Below are 25,411 nucleotides of genomic sequence, written 5' to 3' on the forward strand. Positions count from 1 at the left end.
TTAACTCACCTGAAAAATGGATTTGAGGCCTAACCCCCGAGGGCGATCGAGAGGACTGACCTTGGTGTTATAAAGGAAGCACCAGTACAATCCTGAGGGCTCAGCAAGGGCTTGGTTAAGGCCGATCCCTTTGCTGGCCTCCAACCATCAGCACCTGCTGATTGCTATTCTATAGGAAAGCAGAACACCGCTAACAGCAATGTAACCCACCTGCTCCCACAGGAGGGAAAGTGGTTGGCTAAAGTCTGCTTTCTCCAGTGAGAGGCCCGCTCCTATCCTCTCCCCCAGAAATGCTCTCTCCTTTCAAAGCTGCTTTGTGTTCAGGACAATAAAACTCCCATCCATACCAACAGCACAAAGGCGTGGGCATCAGCTAACAAAAGGCTTGGGAAGGTAATGAAAATCTCAGACTTCAAACTCAGTGAAGGAAGAATGGGTGGTGTAAGGCTCATAAATCCTCAGAGGCCAACAGGATGCTCTTTGTCCCTGACCCCAAGGAGGCTGGGCAGGATGGACTTGGATAAACAGGCAGGCTAAGGTCTGCAGGAGGCACGCTGGGGTCTGGACCAGATGACCGCTGGGCAAGGAGGGCCTGAGTCCCGCTGGTCCTCACAGACATGTGCAGCCGGAAGCTAGAAGCAGAGTCCTGGGAAGGCTAGGTGACCGCAGGCCTCCCAAGCACCCAGGGATGCACAGTCACTCCTTCTGCCTGGGCCTCTTTGGGCTGCACACCCAACCTCTCTGAACCTCATTCTTCACTGATAGTTATCACCTCACAAGGGGGTTATGGTACTCAAACAAGACCCTCTTCAAAGTTCCTCACCTCTTGGGCATTTGCTGTGAGCCAGACTCCACATGGTTTGTGTGAATAATGTCTTTGCAGGGCCCAGTGCTGTGGCATAGCAGGTAAGGCCGCTGTCCGCAGTGCCAGCATCCCATATGGATGCTGGTCAAGACCCGGCTGCTCCACTTCCAATCCAGCTCTCTGATATGGCCTGGGAAAGCAGCAGAGGATGGTCCAACTCCTTGGGCCCCTGCGCCCACGTGGGAGACCCGGAAGAAGCTCCTGGCTCCTGGCTTCAGATCAGTGCACTCCGGCCGTTGAAGCCATATGGGGAGTGAACCAGTAGATGGAAGACCTCTCTCTCTCTCTGCCTCTCTGTAACTCAGCCCTCCAAATACATAAATAAATCTTTTTTTTTTAAAGTCTCTCTTTAAAAAAAAGATAGTATATGAAATGTGTCCTTTTTTAAAAAATAGTGTCTTCATCCTCTCAGCAGTACCTATGAACCTATGAGGTTCCATCTTACAGAGCAGGACACTAAGGTTCAGAGAAGTTTAGTACTTGCCCAAGGTCACAGAGCAGAGATGGATCTGGACCCCAGGCCTGTTTAAATTCCCTCTTCAGCATTATCCTTTGCCAACAATAAAACAGTACACAAATATCCGGGGTCACTGCTTTTCACCTGAGACAGGAGGAGGAGAATGCTATAAAAGACTGCCCGTGGAGGGGGCATCGTGGTGAAGGGGGCTGAGCTGCCCCTTGCAATGCTGACATATCATATAAGAGTGCTGCTTGAGGGCCAGCACCATGGCTCACTAGGCTAATCCTCCACCTTGCGGCGCCGGCACACACCAGGTTCTAGTCCCGGTCGGGGCGCCGGATTCTGTCCCGGTTGCTCCTCTTCCAGGCCAGCTCTCTGCTGTGGCCAGGGAGTGCAGTGGAGGATGGCCCAAGTGCTTGGGCCCTGCACCCCATGGGAGACCAGGATAAGCACCTGGCTCCTGCCATCGGATCAGCATGGTACGCTGGCCGCAGTGTGGCAGCCATTGGAGGGTGAACCAACGGCAAAGGAAGACCTTTCTCTCTGTCTCTCTCTCTCACTGTCCACTCTGCCTGTAAAAAAAAAAAAAAAAAAAAAAAAAAAAAAAAAAAAAAAAAGAGTGCTGGTTGAATGTTGGCTGCTCTGCTTCCAATCCAGCTCCCTGCTAATGTACCTGGGAAAGCAGCACAAGACGGCCCAAGTGCTTGGGCCCCTGCCGTCCACATGGGTGACCCAGGTGGAGTTCTGGGCTCTTGGCTTCAGCTTGGCCCAGCCCTGGCTGTTTCAGCCATTTGTGGGGTGAACAGGTGGATGGAAGATCTCTCTCTCCCTCTTTTGCTATGCCTTTCAAACAAATAAATATAACCCCTCACCCCCCCCCAAAAAAAAAAAAAAAACAACCCCAGACAGTAATGGCCATTAATATCACTACAGGCAGAGAACTGGCATGCTGGGGGAGCCAGTGTGCAGGGGCACAGGACAGGGATGGGGTCCCAGCATTCCTGGCCCCTCTGTGTCTCCCCTATACTCCCCGACCCTAGAGAGAGAAACATACACGCTTGTTCCATGCAGGGCTCTGCGACTGGCCATTCATGTTCATGTTTGCCATTGTACTTGGGATCTCATGTGGACCCCTGCAGGCAAGGAACACTGTCCCCACTTGATAGATGAGGATAACCAAGGCACGGAGAGACAGATTGATTTGTCCAAAGCTACGTTGCTAGTCATTATCTCGGTGACATGGCCCAGGATTTCCACCTGGGTTCCCTGTCCTCAAGCCCCCTTTTTCTGGTTCTACATAGGTGCACGAGATGCCTTCCTGGGACTCCCCTAAGAGACTGCCCCACTGCTACAGGGACCATGGCTTGCTGAACGGGCTTGCTGTCCCGTGCAACAGCATGTCTCCCTGAGCACCGTCCTTGGAGGATGGGGATCCCATCTGTCTCCCCCACCACTCAGTCCCCAGGGTGCAACCATGAGATCAGCAGGTGCTCAGCATACATCACCAGCTGAAACCACACCTCCAAGCTGCCCCGCCCGCCGGGGAAGCTGAGGGGAAAGAGGCGTGGTGTGGACCACGTGTGGCCCCTACTGAGGGTGGCACATGGCATTTCACATGTGGGAAGCCACAGGAATAAACAGGAGCCCATGAGGCCCCCCCCCCTTCTGTCCATCCCCTGTCTCGGTGACACACAGGAACCCAGCTAAGTCCCAAGGATCCCACTGGGGCATCCTTTGTGGATCCCTCAGGTAGGGTTGTCAGATTTGGCAAATAGAGCAGGCCCAGGTAAGTCTGAACCTCAGATCAATAACAAATACTTTGCAATTTCAGTGTGTTCTGTTAGTGACACCTCAAGAGCATGCCCCCCTACCCCCCGCTGTGTGGGTTTGGGCTTTGTCATATATCAATATTCCCTACATACTTACACATAATTTTTTAAAAAATCACTTGAAATTCCAATTTACCTACATGCCTGGCGGTATCGTGAGCTATGGGACACGAGGTGTGATTCCTCCAAACAGGCTGAGAGATGCCCATGAGGACCAACAGAGACCCGGAAAGGGACAAGTGTGGCCCCCAGCACCTGCACACAGGCCTGGCCCAGGGAGAGGCTGAGAGCTGCCGTGGCCCAGGGAAGTGGGTTCAGGCAGCCTTCCTGGCCCCGGGGAGGAATGCAGAGCCCTCCCCAGCTGCTCTCCGTTAAGCAGAGCTGGCATTTCGCAGCGCGTCAGAGGCGCTGGCTCCCTGCCCTGGAAGTCAGCGTCTGGCCTCTGAGCCAGCACTGCCTGCCCAGCCCCAGCCCTCTCACCTCGGCAGACCAAGGGCCCCAACAGGCCCATTGTCGTCCCGTGCCGTGGCCTCAATGTGGCCATTGACAAGCCCGGCGACAAGCCCCCCCCCACGGAAGGCACTTCCTCCTCCCTGTCGAGGTGCCCTTGGCCGAAGCCTTCGCCTGTGTGGGTGGGGGGTCTGGCTGTGGCGAAAGCAGCCGGCAGCCAGAGCACAGCGCTGAAGGCGGGATTGTTGACAGAGGGCACAGATGTGGCCCGCGAGTCACGGGACCCCGGGGTGCTCGGCCCACGCCATGCAGCTGGCGGCCCAGGGGCCTGCACCTGAGGATGGGAGAGCCAGTCCCGGTCACATGCGCACTGTGGAACTGTGGGTGACTCAGTGCCGCCAGACACACGTGCACTTGAGCCCAACCACTGTCACGGCCTCGCTGCACCCAGTTAGGCAAACGGCTCCCTCGCTCTGGCCTCTCTTCCTTCATCTGGGAGATCCATCATGCTAGTTGCCTCTCTGAAGACAGAGGCGGAACCAGATGGATCATGTGAGGCTGGTACACAGAAGGCGTTTAATAAATGTCCCCGTCTCCTCTTCCCCATCCACTGAAGACTCCCAGAATCTTGTTCTCCCACAGGAGCAGATTGCAAAGGCTGCTGCTCCGGGATGTCTCGGTCTAGGCTGCCCATGGGGCCACCAGGTCCCCCGCAGGGCAGCAGCTCCAGTCCAGGCCCCTCTCGACTCAAATGCAGAACTCCCCCCATCTGCAGCGCCCTTTTGGAAGCCTGCCCTGGGGCTCTGAGTGTCTCAGCCAGTTCTCTTGGGCACAGGTTTGCTCCTCCGCCCTGATTTCTGAATCAGCAAAGAGAGAGACAGATGCTCAGCTCCACGGGGATGTCAGGCAACATAGCAGCAGCCAGTATGGGCCTGAACATAGGACAAAGAAACCCACACGTGGGGCTCACTCTCCTTCACTGGGGGCCCCTGCAGAATCCTTCTCGGTGGCTGAGACCCTATGTGATCCCCACCCTGCCCCCTCCCCAAGCTGGCACACACAGCCCCTGAAGCAGGGACAAGAGCTAGGGCTTCCTGGCCACCAAACCCTCCACTGTCTACTCACCAACCAAATCCAGAACACGCTGCCCTCTTTTGCCTGATCATGCTTCCTTCCAAACCTCAGCTCCTCGTGCTTCCTCAAGGACCCCATGCCTGCCTGCCCCAACTCACTCAATTCTCTTCCCTCAGTCCCGCAACTGGACCTCCTACTCTGGACCAGGCCTTGTCAGTGGAGGGGCTGCAGACCACCTTCTGCTCATTCGCCTGGACACACCTGTCAAGAATATGAATTCTGGGGCTGGTGTTATCACGCAGCAGGTAAAGCCACCACCTGTGACACCAGCATCTCCTACAGGCACTGGTCATATCCCGGCTGCTTCACTTCTGACCCAGCTCCCTGCTAATGGCCAAGGGAAAGCAGCCAAAGATGGTTCAGCCCCTGCCACCCATGAGGAAGACCCGGATGAAGCTCCACACTCCTGGCTTTGGCCTGGTCCAGAGCTGGCCACTGTGGCCATCTGGGGAGTGAACCAGCAGATGGACAATATCTGTTTCCCTCTCTCTCTCTCTCTCTCTCTCTCTCTGTGTGTGTGTCTCCCACTCTCTCTCTGCAACTCTGCCTTTCAGAATAAATAAAAAAAATTTTAAAAAGCCTATGAATGCTTGGTGCTCACCCCAAATCCGCAAAATCAGTCTGTGGTCAAGGATTTTGCAAATGTCACAGGCCCCCCCAGTAACACTGAGCGTGCTAGAGTGCCAGCAGCTCTGTCGTGGAGGAGGAGGCGAACTGCTGGCCCCACAGGACCATTCTCTGCATGCTTCCCTGCCTGCTAATAACCAGCTGAAAGAATGAATTAATCGGTTTCCTTATTGCCAAATTACATGACTATAATTGAACACTGCCATCTCATTTCTCAATTGTGTTCCATCTCGGACCTTTTTTTTTTTTTAAGTTTCCATCCATATATTACAGGTGAGCACCACACACACACACACACACACACACACACACACGAGATCTACTTTTATGCAGCACATGTCACATGCCAGGCATTTGTTACCTGCTTCCTGCTCTCGACCTCACTGGATGCATGGAGCTGCCTGGGGAGGGGGCCGCCACCCAGCTGCAGAGCCACTGAGGTGCAGGGGCAGTGTGAGCCACTCCTCGGAGGTTCCACTGCTTTAAGTGGGCAGAGCTGGAATTGAACCCTGGTCTGCATGGCCTCTTCTACTTGCTCTTTCCCGCTTGGTTACCTGACTCATCTGAGGACAGCTGGTCTCCTGGTCAAGAGCTTTCACCCCAGAGTGTGCATCAAGATCTCCTGCAGAGCCCTAACAGAGACAGAGAGACAGATGCTGGGGCCCCGCTCTGGACCCAACTCTGTCCGGACGACATCTGGGCAGGTGCAGTTTTGACAGCTCCACACGCTGCTGGTGAAGAACTGCTGGACATGGCCCAGGGTCAGGAAGCTGGTTAAGGTAGGCTCTAGAAAGAGAACCCAAGGCCCTTGACTCCAAGAGCAGTGCCCTTTCAGTCACACGTGCTGTGGTGCTGCCAGTCATCATATTTTGCACCCCCTCAAGGAGCATCAGGACACACACACACACTCACGGACACCCGCGCATGCTCACAGGTGCACGCTTCCATTCACAAACACCCTCTTGGTGTCAAGTTCATGCTCTTTCAGTGCCCCTGTCCCCACTCAGAGCCAGGTCTGGATGAGAAAGTGGTTGGAGTGGTCCCCTTCTTCTAATAGGTAGATGGGGTTCAACAAGACAAAGATAGAGGGGCTGAGGGAGGGAACAAAAAGCACTCCCAATTTCTTCCACTACCTTGCTGCCATCAGCAGACTCTGGAGTGAGTTTGCTCTACCATCACCAAGTCCTCCACATGGGAGGACATGGGTGTGCACAAGGACAGGCAGAGTCCACGCACTGCTGATGCTGTGAGCAACTTTTACATATCCCTGACTTACAAAGACCAAGGCAACTGGACTCTGGCAGCAGCATGAGACAATAACTTCACCAAGCAGCCTGGTTCCAGAGCTTTGCTCTAATCAATAGGCTTCCCCCAAGTCGATACACAGCCGCAGCACAATTCAAAGAAACACTTATCAGGCATACAGATTACATTTGCACAGCACCTGCATGGTGAAAGGACTTTTCTCTGCGTGTTAGATGTGGGGAGAGAGCCGGAGAGCTCCTCCCCTTGGTATCCTTGGATGCGTCCTATCTCCTTAACACCTACATGCTGGGTGTGATTTTGGGGACTCGAGGCAAATTGGAAAACAGCAAAGGACTATGGGAGTTGGGCTCTGTTCAAACCATGGGACTCGCTAGAGAGGAATTCATAGACATCTGTGAGAAGGGCTGGGATGGAACTGCCTCCAGCTCCTGAAAGCCGCACGCTGGAGCTGCCTAGCACACTTTGCAGAGTGGGCAGCTGCAGGTCACCAATGCTGGGCTCCCAGGTTAAAAGTCCAGGTCTCTCTTACTTCTGTGGCCACCAGGTACATGAAAGCCTCTGGTCATGGTGGCAAAACACGAGCCTCAAAGTCCAGGGCACAGGTGACTAAACAGAACAGACAGAAATACACAAAAAGGAGTACCCTGGATTCTGGAAGTCTCTTTTAGGAGAGCTTCTTCCAAGGCTACCCTGCCCATCCTCCTTCATGCCCCCAGTCACAGAGTGGGGGAGTGGTGATTTGAGGGTCAGGCCTGTGCCATCAGACAGAGGTGGCGATACTGCTTTGTGGGAGGAGGTTTCTCTTGGTACATCTTTTGAGGGGTCAAGGACATAAATGCTCCTCTGCTTCTTAAACTTTCATTTGCATAAATATCTTCTGGGGTTCTAATAAACTATAAATTCTAATTCAGAAGACCTGGGATGAGGCTGGAGATATGGCACTTCTTCTTCTTCTTCTTTTTTTTTTTTTAACGGATGTATTTATTTATTGAAAGTCAGAGTTAGAGAAGAGAGAGAGAGAGAGAGAGAGTGAGTGAGCTTCCATCTGCTGATTCATTCCCCAGATGGCTGCAATGGCCAGGGCTGGACCAGAAGGAAGCCAGGAGCCAGGAACTTCATCCAGGTCTCCCACATGGGTGGCAGGTGTAGGGAGCAACTCAGACTAGACTGTTACTCGAATTAAGACTTCTTCTATGCATCTGCTCTCCCACAATATGGCGCTGGGAGAGGAGGAAACAGCTTCTACACAGCTGCCTCCAGTTCAACCAATAAACAGCAGGACCTGCTCCTGATTGGAGGAGAGCAGCGTGCTCGGCGTGTGGGTAGCAGAGTTGGGATTGGTGGAAGAGGACTATAAAGGAGGAGAGAGACAACATGCACCAGGAACATCTAAGGGGAACATCTATCTGAAGGAACACCTGTGCAGCCCCCGAGAGAGCCGGCCAGCGGTGTGCCGCTCCCCCGCGGAAGTGGGGAAAGTGGCAGGGGGAACCGCCCTTCCACGGAGGTGGAAGGACGGTAGCCAACCTGGGAAGAACCAGCAGCAAACCCGGGGAGGGCCGAGCAGACGAAAGAACAGCGCAGGGTCCTGTGTCGTTCCTCCACGAAGAGGGGGAGTGACATAATGGTGCCGTGACTCGGATACGAAGCCTAGGCAGGGTTTAGTGTCGTTCCTCCATGAAGAGGGGGAGCAACAGGCAGGGACCAAGTGTCTGGGCCATCTGCTGTTGCTTTTCCCAGGCCATTAGCAGGGAGCTGGATTGGAAATGGAGCAGCCAGGACACAAACCAGCACCCTTATGGGATTTCAGCATTGCAGGCGGCAGCTTTACCCGCTATGCCACAACACCAGTTCAATACTGTACTTCTAACAGGCTCTCACTGCTGGTCCTCAGATCATACATTTTTTAAGCATAGACACAAAAAGTGGGTAGAAAAAAAAAAAAGAGAGAAAGAGAAGCTGAAGACAAAGTGGAACCTATGCTTACTGCAAGCCTGATTCTCACTTCCACATTGTGTTGTGGGCATCTCAGAGCCAGCCCTAAACTGAGACAAAGGAAGCATCTGCTCATGGCTAAGAATCCCACAAGCTGGGCAAAGACAGGCCCTTTCTCTGCCAGCCCGACTCACCCACTCCTTTGTGTACCAGCGTCTAGTAATGCAGCAGAACCACCCAAAGGGCAACATTCTAAACCATTAGCAAGGGAAGCGAGGAGAGTGCTCAGTGCTCAGCAGATCTGCAGAAACAGTGCAAGTTAAGAAACTTGGACTGGCAGCCAGACCTGGATGCCAGCTCCAGCTGTGCCTGAACCCGTGCCACGAGTGCCTGTCATTCATCCAATGAGCAAGCACTTGCTATGCACCAGGCTCTGCTCCAGAAGCCAGGGCTGCAGCTGTGACCCAGGCAGGCAAAGCCTTGCTCGCAAGGAGCTGACAGTCTGGTGGAAGCAGACCTAGGATAAACACACACGCAGTATGTCAGGAGAAAACTGCTCTGGCCCTGGAGAAAAATAAAGCGAGGTGAGGAGATATAAGGGATACACGGGTCTAGCTATTTTATACGGAGTGGGGTGATCAGAAATAGTATCGCTGAAAAGGTGACACCTGAGTGGACATCGAAGGTGAGGGCGCGAGCGCCGTCAATATCTAGGAAGATATTTTAAGCAGGAAGAACAGCAGGAGCAAAAGCCCCGGGACGTAGCTTCCGGCGAGGTAAGAACACAGGGTGTCTGGGCGGTGGCTCTCAGGCCCCAGGGTCTGCAGGTCAGGGGCAGGGATTTGGAAGCCTGTTCTGTGTGAACAGGGGCAGAACAGAACGTCCAGGCCATCGTCACAGCCCCTTCTCTATTTTAACAGCCTTAGGTACCGCTCTTTCCAACTCTGCCTCGAGGAGAAAATTACCAGTTGTTTTTAAAGAAACAAAAATAATCTGTCCTGTTAAGGGAGTGATATTTTAAAACCTCTGAACGGATTTTTCCTTCCCTGGCCTTTTTATTGATATATCTCCTCTCCTTCCAGTTCTAAAATAAGCACCCTGTCTGCCCTTATGCTAATCCAAAGGCAACAGACTGCCGAGTGCCCTGGGCCTGGGGAGAGCCAGGCAGAGGTCGCCTGGAAGCCACTAGACAGGGAGAATGCACTGAGGCTGCCCGGCCAGCCTGGCCTTGCCCGTGGCCTTCTGCCTCTGAGTTCAGGTGCCGAGACACTCGTTAAAAACAGCCATGGAATGTGGCAAGTGGTGGTATTTGCCAATGACAAATTTCTAACCAAGTTCCAGTTCTTTGGAATGGAAAACCAGCGGCTTCCTGTTACAAAATGTACCAAGAGTTCATGCCTAATACTTGGGTGTGGCCAAGTCCTATACTTCAAATCCAAATTCGGCTACAAATATAACACAGCTGGCATATTTTTAGCCAGGTAAACATTTCTAGGGACTAGGCCAAGTTCCTACCGCTTTCTGCCCTGCAGCCCAGGGAAGGGATGACTCCAAAGAGGAGAAACAGGCATCAGAGAGCAAAATTACCGAGTGCTCCAGCAGTCAGGACTCCTGGGGACCATCTTCACTTTCGGTGATCTTCCTGGGATGAGCCAATTTTCCTTCCCCGCTGGGGAGACAGCATGTTTTAAGGAACAAAGCCCCAGGTAACTTGAGAAGGCAAGTCTTCACTGGGTATTACTGCTTCTCACTTGCTAGGAGACCATATGTAAGTTCTTCCCAGCCCCCACCCCCAAGAAGAGCACCTGGCACATAGTACGTGCTCAGTTAGTAACAGTGATCTTGGGGCTGGCACAGTAATGTAGCAGGTAAAGCCACTGCCTGCAGCCCCAGCACCCCATACGGACATCAGTTCAAGTCCTGGCTGTTCCACTTTCAATCTGGCTCCTTGTTAACACACTTGGGAAAGCAATGGAAGACGGACCAAGTGCTTGGGCCTCCATACCCACGTGGGAGACCCGGAAAAAGCTTCTGGATCCTGGCTTTGAATTGGCCTAGCTCAGGCCATTGTGGCCATTTGGAGAGTGAACCAGCAAACAGAAGATGTCTCTCTCTCTCCATCTCACCCCTTCTCTCTCTCTGTAACTCTGTCTTTCAAATAAATTTAAAATTTTTTTTCTTAAAAAAAAAAAAAAAGCAGTGATCTGATTGATTGACCCACACCAGGCATTGTTATACATACTCACTGCTTTAACTTACACAGCGCAGTGAAATGCTACACTTTTCCTGGGGAAACTGAGGCCAAGCAGGGTTGACTGGTGCTAGCTGTAGTTCAACAAGTATTTAGTGAGTGCCTACCATGTACCAGGCCCCAGTAGTTCTGAGGAAATTAAACACTAGGTAAATAAATGGGATGCTAGGATCATGGCTCAGGTCTCTCTGACTTCCAGCATGGGGCATGTGCAAGGCAGGGTAGAAAGAATTGAGGGTGCCAGCGCCGTGGCTCTCTAGGCTAATGCTCCACCTTGCGGCACCGGCACACTGGGTTCTAGTCCCAGTTGGGGCACTGGATTCTGTCCCGGTTGCCCCTCTTCCAGGCCAGCTCTCTGCTGTGGCCAGGGAGTGCAGTGGAGGATGGCTCAAGTGCTTGGGCCCTGCACCCCATGGGAGACCAGGATAAGCACCTGGCTCCTGCCATTGGATCAGCGCGGTGCGCTGGCCGCAGCACGCCGGCCGCAGCGGCCATTGGAGGGTGAACCAATGGCAAAGGAAGACCTTTCTCTCTCTCTCTCTCTCACTGTCCACCCTGCCTGTCAAAAAAAAAAAAAAGAATTGAGGGTGGAAATCAGAGAGTTGGCTCCATGCAGTCGACATACCCACCTCCTCTGGGCCTCCTACGTGAAATGGATCGAATGCCACCAGTCCTACCAAGTGGGTCAGGCTTAAAGGAGATGATGTATGCAAAGCATCTGGCTCATGGGAGGTGTTTGATGGTGCTTCTTGCCACAATTATACCACCCACCAGGTGGTCCTGGTTTTCGGATTCTGAACCACATGCACAATCTTTCTAACTACTGGGTAGAAGGAGGAGAAACCAATTCTTTACACCAGGAGCCCTTCAGAAGAAAACGTGGGATCACTGGACCAAGTAGGAAGAACACTGACCAGGGGTCAGGAGGCCCCGGGTCTGGTTTGTGCTCTGGCCTCCTGGAGGGAGGGGCCCAGAGGAAAGCCACGCCCCTCAGTGGGGCATGGTCTCCCTGGCTGTTAGAAGAAGCTGCAGGAACAGATGGCCCCAAAGATAGCTCAGATAGCCCCAGTCTCGAGTTCTTACAGGCATGGACCGCTAAGCTGACAAGCAGAGTGAGCCTGGTTATTCTAAATCCGGCTTTGTCACCTAAACGCTATTTTTTCCTCCAGGGCCCTGCCTTCCCCCCACTCCAGACCAGAGTTCACACACCGGAAGATCTGATGGCTCTGTGAAATTCGCAGCCCACACGTTTTGACGCAGACATGCGTCACTCCCAGGTCTGAAAGGAATCAAAGCGTGAAATGGGGACTGTCTGTAGCACAAAGCGGCGCAGTGTGGGGCAGGGGACAGGAATGAGCTCCCCCCAGCTGGAAGGCACCTGCACCCCACCAGGCCCGGCCAGCAGCCCAGGGCTGACCTGGGGGGTGGCAGCCGCAGCGGCATTAAAGGGAGCCCAGGCCCAGATTGCAGCAGGATGTGTGCAAAACCAGATGGGGCTCCTGGTCCTGTAACCGCAGGGCCTCGGGCCATGGGCTGGGACAGGCACAGGAGGCCCTGGCCAGAGGAAAAGAGCAGAGAGGGCCAAGGCCAGGAAAACAGGGAGCAGATCCAAGGAGAAGAGCGCCTGGAGGCTTGAGTGTGCAAAGCAGCACCTCGGTCTGGGATGCAGGCTTCTTCCAACCACCAGCAAAGAACGCACAGTGGTTAGCAGCGCAGGCTTGGGATCAGAGACACACAAGCCCACACTTGCTGTGTAGCCAGACAGGCCTCAGGCCCTCTCAGGCTGGTCTTCTCACTGACTCCATTTTCTCTCCTGCCCCTCAGACAGGATCAATATCAGCTCAGAAAGTGTGAGGATTAAACAGGATTATGGATAAATGGTCGCTGAAATCCTTACTGCTGGAAGCTTTATCCCCTTCTAGGTTTTTCTAAACCTTCCCCTTTCCCGAACCAACTCACACCCTTCAGGTTCTCCTTCCATGGTGGGGAAATTTGCCAAAGCTTACCAAAACCCACGGTGCTCCCCCCTCAGTCTCCTGCACCCCCATCATCACGTCCTCTTCCACTGGGCACAGCCACACCGTGGGGATGTCACAAACAGCCTCATGTGAAGGAATCTGCCTCCACACTCCACTCAGCCCGACAGGGCAACTGTCCCTGAGACCTGGTGTTGGGGAGCTTTGATAATGGCCTTGGCCAGCGTGCAGGTCACCCAAGGTCACGTGACCCTCTCCCTTCATACCCTAAGTGGGAATTTTGCACAATCCACATGGCGTAGCTGCAGCTTGATTTTTTTTTAAATATTTGTTTATTTATTTGAAAGAGTTACAAAGAGAGGGAGAGAGAGAGAGAGAGTTTTTCTATCCACTGGTTCACTCCCCAGATGGCTACAATAGCCAAGGCCGGGCTAGGCTGAAACCAGGAGCCAGGTCTCTGGTCTCCTATGTGGTTAGAAGGGCCCAAGCACTTAGGCCATTCTCTGCTGCATTTCCCAGGCCATTAGCAGAGAGCTGGATTGGAAGAGGAGCAGCCAGCACTTGAACTGGCATCCATAGGAGATGCCGGCATCACAGGTGGTGGTTTTACCACAACACTGGGCACTCTGCAGCTTTATGAGCATAGATCGGGCGCAGTATCCACTCACTGACTCTTGTCTTCCACTTCTTTCTTTTATCATCCCCCCACCCTGCTTTTCCTCGGCAGAGACTAGCTAAGAAACTACCACACAGTAACTCTGTACCAGCAGGAATCAACAGAGATACCTCCCTGATTGCATGAGAGTCATTGTCTAGTTACATAAACTGAGAGGCCACAGAGCAGGCTACAGGAGCCACGCGGGAGTCACTGTGGTCAGCTCGCAGTGCTGGCTGAAAGCTGCCTGGAGGTGGTACCACAGAGCCTGGATTTGAATGAGTAAAAGGTAGGCAGACGTAGCCAGACAGCAGAGGCAGAGGTAACAGGCAGAGCTGGAGAGGGGAGGCAGAGAGAGGCACCTTCGTGTGTATTCCGTTCCTCCTCAACGCCCAGCCTGGTAGTACCCAACCTTGGGTTTGGGCCTTTTTTAATCTCTTCATTAAAAAAAAAATTCTTCTACATTTGTGATCTTGGAAACATCTTAGATTATTATTAGAGATTACTGAACAAAACTGGATCTTTTGATTTCTACAAAATGCCTGCAACCCTCTCATGAAAGAATAAGATATTAAGCCAAAGTGGTCACACTATACTGGGAAGGAGGTAAGGAGTTCAATCCTAAACCTGGGGAGCTGAACTTGGCCATGCTGTTGGGAGTTCTCTCTCTCTCTCTCTCTCTCTCTCTCTCACACACACACACACACACACACACACACCTGCACGCACCTATTTCATTTATGTTCTCATCGTTACGCCCCAGATACCGAGTGTTTAGGAACGTAAACTATTCAGCTAGGGCTTTCTTTTGTTTACCAACATCTCACCTTGGAAAATTTTCAATCTGTAGAAAAGCTGAAAGAATTGCACATATCTTCACCTAGATTCACCAGTTAACATTTTCTGATGTCTGCTTTCCCCTTTTTGCAGACATACTTATTTTTCCAAACCATTTGCTATCAGACACCTCACCACCAAATATTCCAGCATATATCCCCCAAGAAAAAGAACATTTCCTCTCACAACCCCAATTCCTTTAACACTGACAGAACAATACAATTTAAAACGTGATCTACGTTCAAATATCTCCAACAGTCTCCAGAATAACTGTGATGCATTTATGGCTTTGCTCACTCAGGGTCCAGCCAAGGATCTCCCATTTGCTTTGATTTGATTGTATTAGCTCTTCGGTCTCTTTTCTTTTTTCTTTTTTTGACAGGCAGAGTTAGTGAGAGAGAGAGAGACAGAGAGAAAGGTCTTCCTTTTTCCGTTGGTTCACCCCTCAAGTGGCCACTACACCGATCCAAAGTCAGGAGCCAGTGCTTCCTCCTGGTCTCCCATGTGGGTGCAGGGCCCAAGGACTTGGGCCATCCTCCACTGCACTCCCTGGCCACAGCAGAGAGCTGGCCTGGAAGAGGAGCAACTGGGACAGACTCTGGCGCCCCAACCGGGACTAGAACCCGGAGTGCCGGCGCTGCAAGGCGAATGATTAGCCTGGTGAGCCGCAGCGCTGGTCTGGTCTCTTTTCTACAAGAACCCATCACATGCCTTCTACATTTGTTGTCTTTCATAAATTGATAGCGTTACAGGTTCCAGGACTATGGTTTTAGAGAATGACTCCCAACATGCCCTTCCCTGTTGGCTTCCTCCTGCCAACAAGTGCTTTAGAATCGAATTCCCCATTTTCCCTTCCTGTTTCTAGAATCAGCCCTGCAAGTTACTCTCAGTAATAACACTCAGTGGGCCTGGCAGCCTCAGAGGGCTGGGATTTTACACTTCCTACAAGAATTTCAGTAATATTATTAAGCAACCGGTATTTATTTAGTATCGACGTAATATTTTCAGTATTTCCAAACTCTGGGGTTGGGAGGAGGAGTCACACAGAATATTTCCCAAGCCAAAATAAAGCTTAAAGTAATGAACTTTGATTCAGTATTTTTTTTTTTTTTGGACAGGCAGAGTGGACAGTGAGAGAGAGAGAGACAGAGAGAAAGGTCTTCCTTTATCGTTGGTTCACCCCCCATGGCTGTGGCAGCTGGTGCGCTGCGGTTCGCGCACCGCGCTGATCCAAAGCAGGAGCCAGGTGCTTCTCCTGGTCTCCCATGGGGTGCAGGGCCCAAGCACTTGGGCCATCCTCCACTGTACTCCCGGGCCACAGCAGAGAGCTGGACTGGAAGAGGAGCAACTGGGACAGAATCCGGCGCCCCGACTGGGACTAGAACCCAGAGTACCGGAGCTGCAGGTGGAGGATTAGCCTAGTGAGCCGCAGCGCCGGCCTTTGATTCAGTATTAACAATGCCTTTTTGAGTATTTTTTTAAAAGATTTATTTATTTATTTGAAAGGCAGAGTTACAGAGAGGCAGAGGCAGAGAGAGAGAGATCTTCCATCTGCTGGTTCACTTCCCAAATGGCCATAACAGCCACAGTTGAACTGATCCAAAGCCATGAGCCAGGAGCTTCTTCTAGGTCTCCCACATGAGTGTAGGGACCCAAACACCTAGGCCATCTTCTACTGCTTTCGCAGGCCATAGCAGAGAGCTGGATTGGAAGTAGAGCTGTTGGGTCTCGAACTGGCGCCCATATGGGATGCCAGCACTGCAGGTGGCAGCTTTACCCGCCACACCACACCATGGCCCCTCAGGTATTTTTTGAAAGTGCTTTCATGCTTGCCATTTAAGAGCCTTGACCGTGGATGTCAAACAGATAGGAATCAAAATTCGGGATCTATCAATTATCAGCTGTGCTGCTTGGGAAAGCAGCTTAACCTCTCAGAGCCTTGATTTCCTCAAAGCGCATTTAAGGGGTGAGATGCTTAAACCAGCCTTATTAATAATTCCCTCTGATAGTCTTCACAACTCTTTAGAATTCAGAGAAGGTGTCAGTCTGTATAACTGCAGCTCAAAAAGACAGCAGCCAACTAGCAAGAGGCAGGACTAGAACCAATGTTGCTGACCCCTAAAACTGTCATTTCTAGGTCTCTTCAGGAAGTAGCATCTTCTGCAGAGGGTATTGTGAGGGTTTTCCAAAAAAAGAGATTTATTTATTTATTTGAAGTCAGAGTCATGGGGCGGGGTGGGGGAGAGATCTTCCATGTACCAGTTCCCTCCCGAAATGGCCAAAACAGTCATGGCTGTGCAAGGCCGGAGCCAGGAATTTCTTTTCAGTCTCCCATATGGGAGCAGAGGCCAAAGCACTTGGGCCATATTGCACTGCTTTCCCAGGCACATTAGCAGGGAGCTGGATCAGAAGTGAGGCAGCCAGGACACAAACTGGCGCCCATATGGGAGCCGGCACCACTGGAGGAGGCTTTACCCACTATGCCCTGATGCCAGCTCTTGTGAGAATTTTTTTTAAAGTTTTCTCTTTATTTTTACCTACTTGAAAGGCATAGAGAGAGAGGCAGAGACAGAGAGACAGAGGCAGATGGATAGACAGATTGATTGATTGATTGATTTGCCATCCAATTGTTCACTCCTCAAATGCCCACAACAGGCAGGGCTAGACCAGGCAGAAACCAGGAGCCTAGAACTCCACCATGTCTCCCATGTTGGTGACAGGGAACCAAGCACTGGAGCCATCATCTGCTGCTCTCAGGGTGCATTAGCAGGGAGCTGGAGCAGAAGCAGAGCAGCCAGGGCTCGAACCAGCCCCTCTGATATGGTATGTGGGCATCACAAGAATCAGCTTCACCATTGCGCCACAACGTCCCCCCCTGTTGTAAGGATTAAGTGAGATGGCAAACATCTGGCCCTATGCATCAGGCTGGGACCGAGGCTGTGCTCAGTCGGAGGCAATGACTAATACTATCATTATTTACATTGTGCCACGCTTCCATGAGTAACTGATTTTGTTCAAAGGCCCCAAAAGAACCTTGGGAAGTAGGCTCATATTATCCTGACTGAGCCCCCCCCCCCCATTTCTGTTGTATCTTCTCTCCCATCAAGATGGGACCAGGCGAGGATTAGAAAGATCCAAAATTCTCTAAAAGTATTAAGTTTTCACTTGGAAGGAGAGACAAAGTATTCCAAGGCTCTGGGCCTATTGTTCGCAAAATACAAGAGCAGCTCTGTTTTCCTTGGGAAAGGGGGCACTGAATCATGAGTCATTCTTTAGGTTCTGTGTGGGCGACTTGAGGTTCCTGTGAAAACTTTTGAGTCATTCACCATTGCCTCGTGTAGACTGAAGCAAAAAGCCTGAGCGAGTTGTGTTCCCAAAGTCACATGGTCCATTCTTCCGAAGACATTCTAGGAACACACTGTCCATCTCCTTGAACAATGTGGCCACAAGACAGAGTAGCCATTGAAACTGGCCCCATGGCTTTTAGTAAAACACCACTGGGCAGCTGGCCAGGCCTTGGGGCACCTTAATGGTCAAACTGATCACAAGGCCCAGATCCCACTGCAACCATGCCAGATGTGAGGGAAAAGGGCTTTCCTTTTGCCCTCAGAACAAACAAGGAGCCAGTTAGAAGCCCAGTGCATGAGACTGCTCCATTCTTGGTCCTGTCTGGAGCAGTGCCATCAGACTGGCCAGCTGCATAGAACCACCTGTGCAGAGTCAGCTCACGCTGGGTACAGCAAGGAGGCTTCTCGCAGGTCTGAATGTGTAGCATACACTCCAGTTTGGTTGGTGTTAAGAGACCGCGTGTCAGGGACCAAAATGTGGAGGCTTCAACAAACAACTTTGAGTATGATTTCTTGGGTGACATGGTTCTTTATTTGCTCTGGCTCCCCACACATCTAACCAGAGCCCTGCTAGGTTCTCTGCTTTCCTTAGGCAAGCCATCTACTCTTCCATGGACTCAGCCCTGCACATGAGAGGCATGGAGATCGGGTGGAAAAACATGGGCTTGGAACAAAGCTCATGGTTTCCAAATTTGGCTATGATCTGGGGTAATAAAAATAGGTACTGCCACATACTCCTTGCTTAGTATGTGATGGGAAACTGTGCTCAACAACCTACCTGTAACATCTACTTAATCCTCAAATTAGGCATCAGCATTTCTGCTTTACAAATGAAGACACAGAGTTTAGAGATGCTTAGTAATTTGCCTGTGTTACTCAACTTTTCATGACTATAGCTAAGACACTCGAGACAAACTACTTAGGAAGGAAGAAGGTTTATTTCGGCTCACAGTTTTGAAAGGTTGCAACCCAAGATCAGCTGGCTCCACCAGATCTGGAATCTGGTGACAGTGGTGGCTGGCTGGCAAAGCACTTCAGGAGGGAGGGTGACATGGCCAGGCAGGACACAGACATGTCCATGTGCCTTCTTTTTATAAAGCCACCATGATTCCAACTTGGGGGATCCACCACAGCAACATAATCCTGTCTGAACACTTCCTAGAGGCCCAACTTCCGATGCCACAGATGGATCATCTCCACCTTTAATCCACTGGCCACCAGCATTGATTCATTAATCGTTAACATAAGACTTTGAGGACCAAGCCCCTAACACATGGACCTTTGGGCGATATCCAAACATATACTCAAACCATAGTATTGTCCAAAGCCTGAAGCCAAACCCAGGTCTGTCTCCCAATGAAGCCTCATCTACTGTATGCAAAGGACTCCAAATGATCAGGTGCCTCAGCCTCAGCTTGCTTACATAGAACACCTGGGCCCTGTTACACTTCACCCAGGCTCTTGAGTCTCCAATTAAACAATGTGCAGATAAAGAGCACCGCAGACTACCTGGCACCCAGCAGCTGCTCCATAAACGCTCCCTTCCCTGCTGCCGAAGCTGATTCTAAGAAATAAGAATGCCTGACCTTAAGCCAAAAGCACGCTGGGTGGTTTGGCTTTTCTAGACTGGCTGCAGCAGCTTCCCTAAGGCCTAATTAAAACACCTCTATCAAGGCTCCATCCCTCATGTCTTAGAAGTAAATAGAATGGGACACACAGATCTGGGGCTTCAAATCCTGGTCCCAGAGGAAGACAGTGTGAGAAGTGGGAAGTAAACCTAACCATTATGAAAGCTGGAATTGGGGCCATAACTCCTCCAGTCTCGCCTTTGATGTGTGTGTATGCTCACACACGTTCAATACTTTAAGCTGTTCCATGTGTATATATTTGTGTATGCGCATGGATATATGTGTATACACACGTATCCAGAAGTAGACGTATTTATATACAGATATATACACACATAATGATACCCTAAATAAGCCACCAGTACGACCCTTCAAGTGTCTTTAGAAAATTAACCCATGGAATAAGCAACAATATGTGAACTATAAACATCCTCACATGTTGGCAGATAACCACGCTACACATTCCCCTCTAAGAACTGAGAAAGAGAAGAAAGGGAATAACACAATAGCAGAAAAATGCACTAATCAAATCCATAATCAACTTTGATGATGCGGCAAGGATTCTAATCAAAACACAATGGGGCAAAGTTGCAACAGGTTGAAAGCGAGGAGCTGTGCTCTCGTCCCAGGGGGCCTCTCCAGCACTTTCTAAACATCTAAAACACCCACAGAGCATTTCAATCACGTCTAATTACTTTTGTAAAGAACTGAGTGTCAAGTTGAACACCAGCTCCTAAGAACAGGAAATATCAAAGTATTATTGGGCTGATGTCTCTCCCCAACCCGACACTGCAGCTGCTCCTTAGAAGTAGGCTAAGCTCTCCCCATACCGCTCAGGAGTGCTGCTTCTCTGCAGGTTGGCAGAGAGGGTTTCTGCACTAACCCAGAGCATGTCTCTAAAACAATTCTTTGCACATGGTCATAATTGATATGCCTGTTAACGGAGCAGAAGCTGTCCATGTCCATTCTTGGGGAAAGGCTCTGCTGTCTCATTACCAGGAAGGGAAATCAGGGGAGGTGGGCTGCTACTCGCGCAGTTTCTTCTGGCTGCGGGGTGTGGGAGACGCTGTAGGCGAGGGGCTCAGATGGCTGAGCTGACAGTGAGGCTGCACCCCACAGCAGTTTGCTGGCTGAGCTCTTGGCACGTGTGACGGAGCTGCACAGCAGGCATGGGGGCGACTGGCATGTCACTGGCTGGAGAGTTACCGAATAGTAAGACACACTATGAGAGCTGCCTCTTTCCCCTGTAACTATCACGTGGAATATTCAGACTCGCAGTCTAAGAATCACCAGCATTCCCCAATGGCACATGATGAAGCAGGTCCCTAATGGGCACCATTTCTCCAGCCTTCTGTAACCATCCTGCACATTTAGAATGACCACCCACCTGGGGAGTCAGCAGGCAAGTCCAATCCTCGCTTCCCTCTCTTCATCACCTTTCTGAAAGGATGATTCCAGATCTGGGGCAATTATCTGTTGCATGAGTGCCAGCGACTCTTGCTCTAGGCCACTGCACGGCCCTGCTTGCTGCCCTCCCCATCAAGCCACACCTGTCCACCTTTGCAGCCCAGCACTGCCGGACCCTGCACTGCTGCCTCTCTGCACCTCTCCAGCCACTGTAGCCCCTGTGTATCTTGGTTTGCCAGCCCCAGGCACACCTCTTATTCCTCCCTGGAATATATATATATATATATATATATATATATATATATATATATATATATCAGCTATGCCTCCCTCAGCTGTGCTATGAAGGCCCCAAGGTCTAGGGCCATAGACAGATGGTGATGGAGATGGGGAGATGGTAGCCTTGAAGTCAGACTGACCTGAGCACCATGCTGGGGGACATGGAGCAAGTTACTGTATCGTGGTGGGCAGCACTGGTCTTTTAACTCAGGGCCTGCAAGCTATCAGGCAGTCTCTGTGGTTATCACTGTATAGAATCACAGTCAAGGGCATGGAGTCCAAAGCCAGACTGTCCAATTCCTTTTTTTTTTTTTTTTGCAATTGCATTATTTATGTATTTGAAAGGCAGAGTAACAGAGAGAGGGGGAGATGGAGTGAAAGATCTCCCATCTACTGGTTTACTCACAAATGCCTGCAATAGCCCAGGAACTAGGAACTCCATCCCTGGCTCCCATGTAGGTGGCAGGGACCCAAGCACTTGAGCCATCACTGACTGCCTCCCAGGTACATCAGCAGGAAGCCGGATTAGAAGCAGAAGCAGGACTCAAAGCCAGACACACTGATATGGGATGAAGGCGTCCAGAGCAGTGGCTTAATCTGCTGCACCACAGCGCCTGCTCCAGATTGTCCAATTTCTCATCCTACCTCTGCTACTCACAAGGTAGCTAAAATGGCATTCGTCTCAATCTCCTCACGTGTGAAATAGGGATGACCAGACTTAGTGGAATAATATAAGAATAAAATGATTGGGGGCCACCAGGGTAAGCTGACACCTGCGATGCCAGCATCCCCTGTGAGCACAGGTCCCAGCTGCTCCACCTCTGATCCAGCTCCCTGCTAATGTGCTTGAGAAAGCCAGTGGAGCCTGGCCCCTCTACACACAAGAGAGCTCTTGCCTTTGGCTTGACTCAGCTCCAGCTGCTGCTGTGGCTGTTTGGGGAGTGAACCAGCAGATGGAAGATCTCTCTCTGTAACTCTGCCTTTCAAATAAATAAATCTTTTTTAAACAAAGGAGAATGAAATGAGTTGTTTTATATAAACTACTTAGAACAATTCCTGGCATGCAGGAAGTGCTATGTAGGGACACAGCTATGTTTTTGTTATTCTTCCGTTGGTACTGTCACAGAAAATGAGGTGTCTTATCTCCTCTAAGTGCTCCTGTGAGGTCATGTGCAAACGGTCACACCCTTCCCTCATCTTTCCACTGCCTGGTACTGTACTGGGCATGTGACAGACACTCCATCAATCCTTGTAAACAGATTGTGACCTTCCCTAAGACGTGAGAGAGTAAGCCATGTCTTTTCTTATTTAGACACTACTAAATCTACGTTCAACATGCCCTATTTCTTGAGTCACCAACATAAACAGCAGATTGTATTAAGTGTTTCTTATTTGCCAGACACCGCACTAAACACTTCACATGTTTCTTCTCTTAATGCTCACAATGCTTGTAGCTGTCTATGCCCATTTTACAGATAGGAACACTGAGTCCTAGAGCACCTAATGGGCCAGGTCATCCAGATAATACACAGATACAGGACACCATCAATACCCTTCTGGCATCAAAACCTGTGCAATCAGCCACTGCACAGCTCAGCCTCCTGCAAAAGTTCCCCTGAAGAGAAAGGATGACAGAGGCCTCTAGACATCATTCGTTATTCAATTAATCATTTCCTGATTATTTTCAAATGATTAGTGTTTGGACCAGTCAAGCCTACTCCTCAAACCATAATTAAGACTTTTCTGGGGGAATGGATGGATGCCATGTCAGTCGGAGTGTGGGAGAATCCCCACCCTAAAAGGCAAAACCCTCTTTTGCCAAAGTCACCTTGATATGAGGGTGGGATGGTGAGACAAGGCTCTGCCACCCATCACAGAAAACAGCCCCCAGGAGCCCGGATGCTGATAACAGCAGGGCAAACTGGTGAAAACCTGGTGAGCCCCCTGGAGAGGGGGGTCCCCTTCACAGCCCACCCAGGCCATCCTCACAGTCAGTGTCCAGGCCCCCATGGAGGGCAGCCCAGGTGGGGGGCCGGAGTGGCAAAGCCCAAGGAAGAAGGCATCGTCTTGAGGGGACAGGGCCAGGCCAGTGCCAGGGGAAGCTGGGGAGCACGTTTCCAGGGCAGAGGGTCCTGAGTTGCCTTCGCAGAGCCTGCTCGCTGGGGATTCTCCGCGGCCCTTCGTTCAATGGGCAGAAAGCAGAGCGGCGCCCGGACAGGAACGCTGCCCGCACCTCACTCTGCCTCTCACCCTCGGGCCTCCTCCCCGGGCTCAAGGGTGTGTGTGGCACATCCCAAGTCCCCACGCGGCCTCCCACGCGCTGCCCACTCCTGCCCATAAGCCTGTGTCCACGTTGGCAGGGGAATCTGTGCAGGAGTGCACCCTGGACTCATCCCGCGACTGACCGCACTCGCAAACCCTACAAGAGACAGGGCCCTGGGAGCACCGGAGGGAAACTCTGTCTTCCTCCCACACACCATCACTCAAGGCTGTCAGCTTCCAAAAATGTTTAGCAAGTGCGGCAGCAAGGGGCACGCTTATCAGCCTGCTGTGGGAGCTTAATCTGCTGTGAGGGCCTTCTCCAGCCCGGAGTTCCAAAAGTCTGCTTGCAATTAGCTCCCAGCTCCAGTTCCTCCATCCGAAAGGCTAGGAATGTGTTGAGCTCTAGCCTCTGATCAGAGAGAGCTCCAGGAGAAGGTGGAGACGGTGTCAGGAGAGACGCGCTTGCCAAAAAGGTCAGCTGGTCTGTTACCACTTCCCCGACACCCGCCCCCAAACCGCCGCCCTCTCTGGCTTTCCCGCTTCTCCTGACCGGGACAGTCACATCCGTCAGGTCAGCCTGTCCCCAAAAGTCCCTGCTGACTGACTGCCAAGGGAAAAAAAAAAAAAAAAAAAAAAAAAAAGCTTGCCCCTACTCCCTCCTACCAGATTGTGGGGGCGGGGCGGGGGGTACGCAGCGGGGAGGGCTGGAGGCCAAGAGAACCTGATTGGCCCCAGCTGATTTCCTTAAAAGAGGCTGCACTACCCGCGCGCGCGCGCGTCACCGGGCCCAGCTGGGTGATGCGGCTCTGTCTGGAAAGGTAGCCGTCACCACTTCTCATCAAGCCGTCTCCCACCGCCCCCCGCACTCACCAGGTCTACCCACGCCGGGATGGCCTCCCAGAAGGGAGGGGCTTAGCTTCGCGCCGCCATTCCGAGGCCGCCGCCGCCCCCGCCCCCAGCGCAACCGCCAGCCCTGGTTGCGCTCCGGCTGCAGCCCGCAGCACCTTGCCCGGAATCCCGTCACCGCCCCTAAGGACAGGCCATGTTGAAGGCTGAGGATAGCAGGTTCGCTGCCACCCAGCTACCCTTCCCTGGATCTTGCAGCAAGGCCAGGGGGCGTCGAACCCGGTGGGGCTGCGGATCATTCCCTGGCAGCGACAGAACCTCTAGGGAACCGATAGACAGACACACAGCTGTCGCCGCATAGCCTGCCTGCTTAAAACCAAGCCCTCCACATGCAGGACCTGACAATTTCCAGGGCTGCACACGTTTTATGAGAACACCCTGGCCGTGTCCCCAGCCCTGGATGCCGCAGGCGCGCCGGCATCTCCGCAGAGCTCCTTAGGCCAACCTTGGGCGCCCGCGCCACACCCACCGGCCGGTCCACTCCCCTCTCGCGTGCTCCCCCCCCCCAACCTGCGGATCGCAACCCAACGGGTCCCCTCCCCACGCACATGGTATCCCCTTCCCCCATCCGGGCCGTGCCAACTCCCCTCTCCCCCGCCCTGCCCCTCTCACCTGGGTATCGAACCCGTTTTCCACCGAGCCGCTCTTCCGCAGCGGGGGGCCCTGTCCCGCCGGCTCCTGCAGCCCCTGCGGTTTCAGGGAGGTCTGGCCAGGATAGGCCGTCTTGCTCACCTCCACCTTGCTTCCCAACTTGAGGTAGCAGGGCTGGGGGCCAGCGCGGGCCGGGGGCACGTGCAGGATGGGCGCGGCGCTGTGCACGGGTTTGGGCAGTCCCGACTTCATTTTGGAGGCGACCAGGATGGCCGGCATCTTCTCCCGGGGCTTCGGTTTGACCAGCACGTCCCTGGCAGCGGCGGCGGAGGCGACCGCTAAAGGCAGCGCGGGCAGCAGAGCAGGCGCCGGGCCTCGGCCCGCGAGGCGCCCACCACCAGCGGCGGAAAAAAAAAAAAAAAAAAAGAAAGAAAAAAAGAAATCCCCGGGCTGGGGAGATGAGAACAGCCGGGCGAGCGCTCCTTCGCGGTGCCCGAATGGGGTGCGGGAGTGGTCGGTGCGCTGGGCGGGCCCCCACCTGGCCGGGTGCTGCGGCCGGGTCTCAGCCCTCCTCCGGGGCCGCCTGTTCAAGAGCTCCGGGCGCTCGGGGGCTGCTGCCTCTTGCAATTTTCCTCCTGGGAAACCGAGGCTTGGATGTCCATATTAACTTGTCATTGCATCTCCGAAGTCAGGAGCCCCCTTTGGA

At 52.3% G+C, this 25,411-nt stretch overlaps 1 protein-coding gene across 6 annotated transcripts in view; it reads right to left on the reverse strand.

Annotated features, from left to right (window-relative positions):
* NAV2 (neuron navigator 2) overlaps positions 1 to 25,411 on the reverse strand; it is a 757,965-nt gene that overhangs the window by 390,712 nt on the left and 341,842 nt on the right. For 4 of the 6 annotated variants that reach the window (XM_008268740.4, XM_008268721.4, XM_051824884.2 and 1 more), the window contains exon 1: positions 24,727 to 25,131. The exons of 1 other annotated variant lie outside the window; for it this stretch is intronic. In XM_008268740.4, coding sequence (XP_008266962.3) covers positions 24,727 to 24,984 — 258 coding nt within the window. In that variant the 5' untranslated portion in view covers positions 24,985 to 25,131. Of the gene's footprint in view, positions 1 to 24,726; positions 25,133 to 25,411 lie in introns of those variants that run through there. One more of the 6 variants, XM_002708951.5, reaches the window with a different exon arrangement.

The sequence above is a fragment of the Oryctolagus cuniculus genome, chromosome 1 (genome assembly GCF_964237555.1).
Source record: "Oryctolagus cuniculus chromosome 1, mOryCun1.1, whole genome shotgun sequence".
In the NCBI taxonomy this organism is placed as follows: Eukaryota; Metazoa; Chordata; class Mammalia; order Lagomorpha; family Leporidae; genus Oryctolagus; species Oryctolagus cuniculus.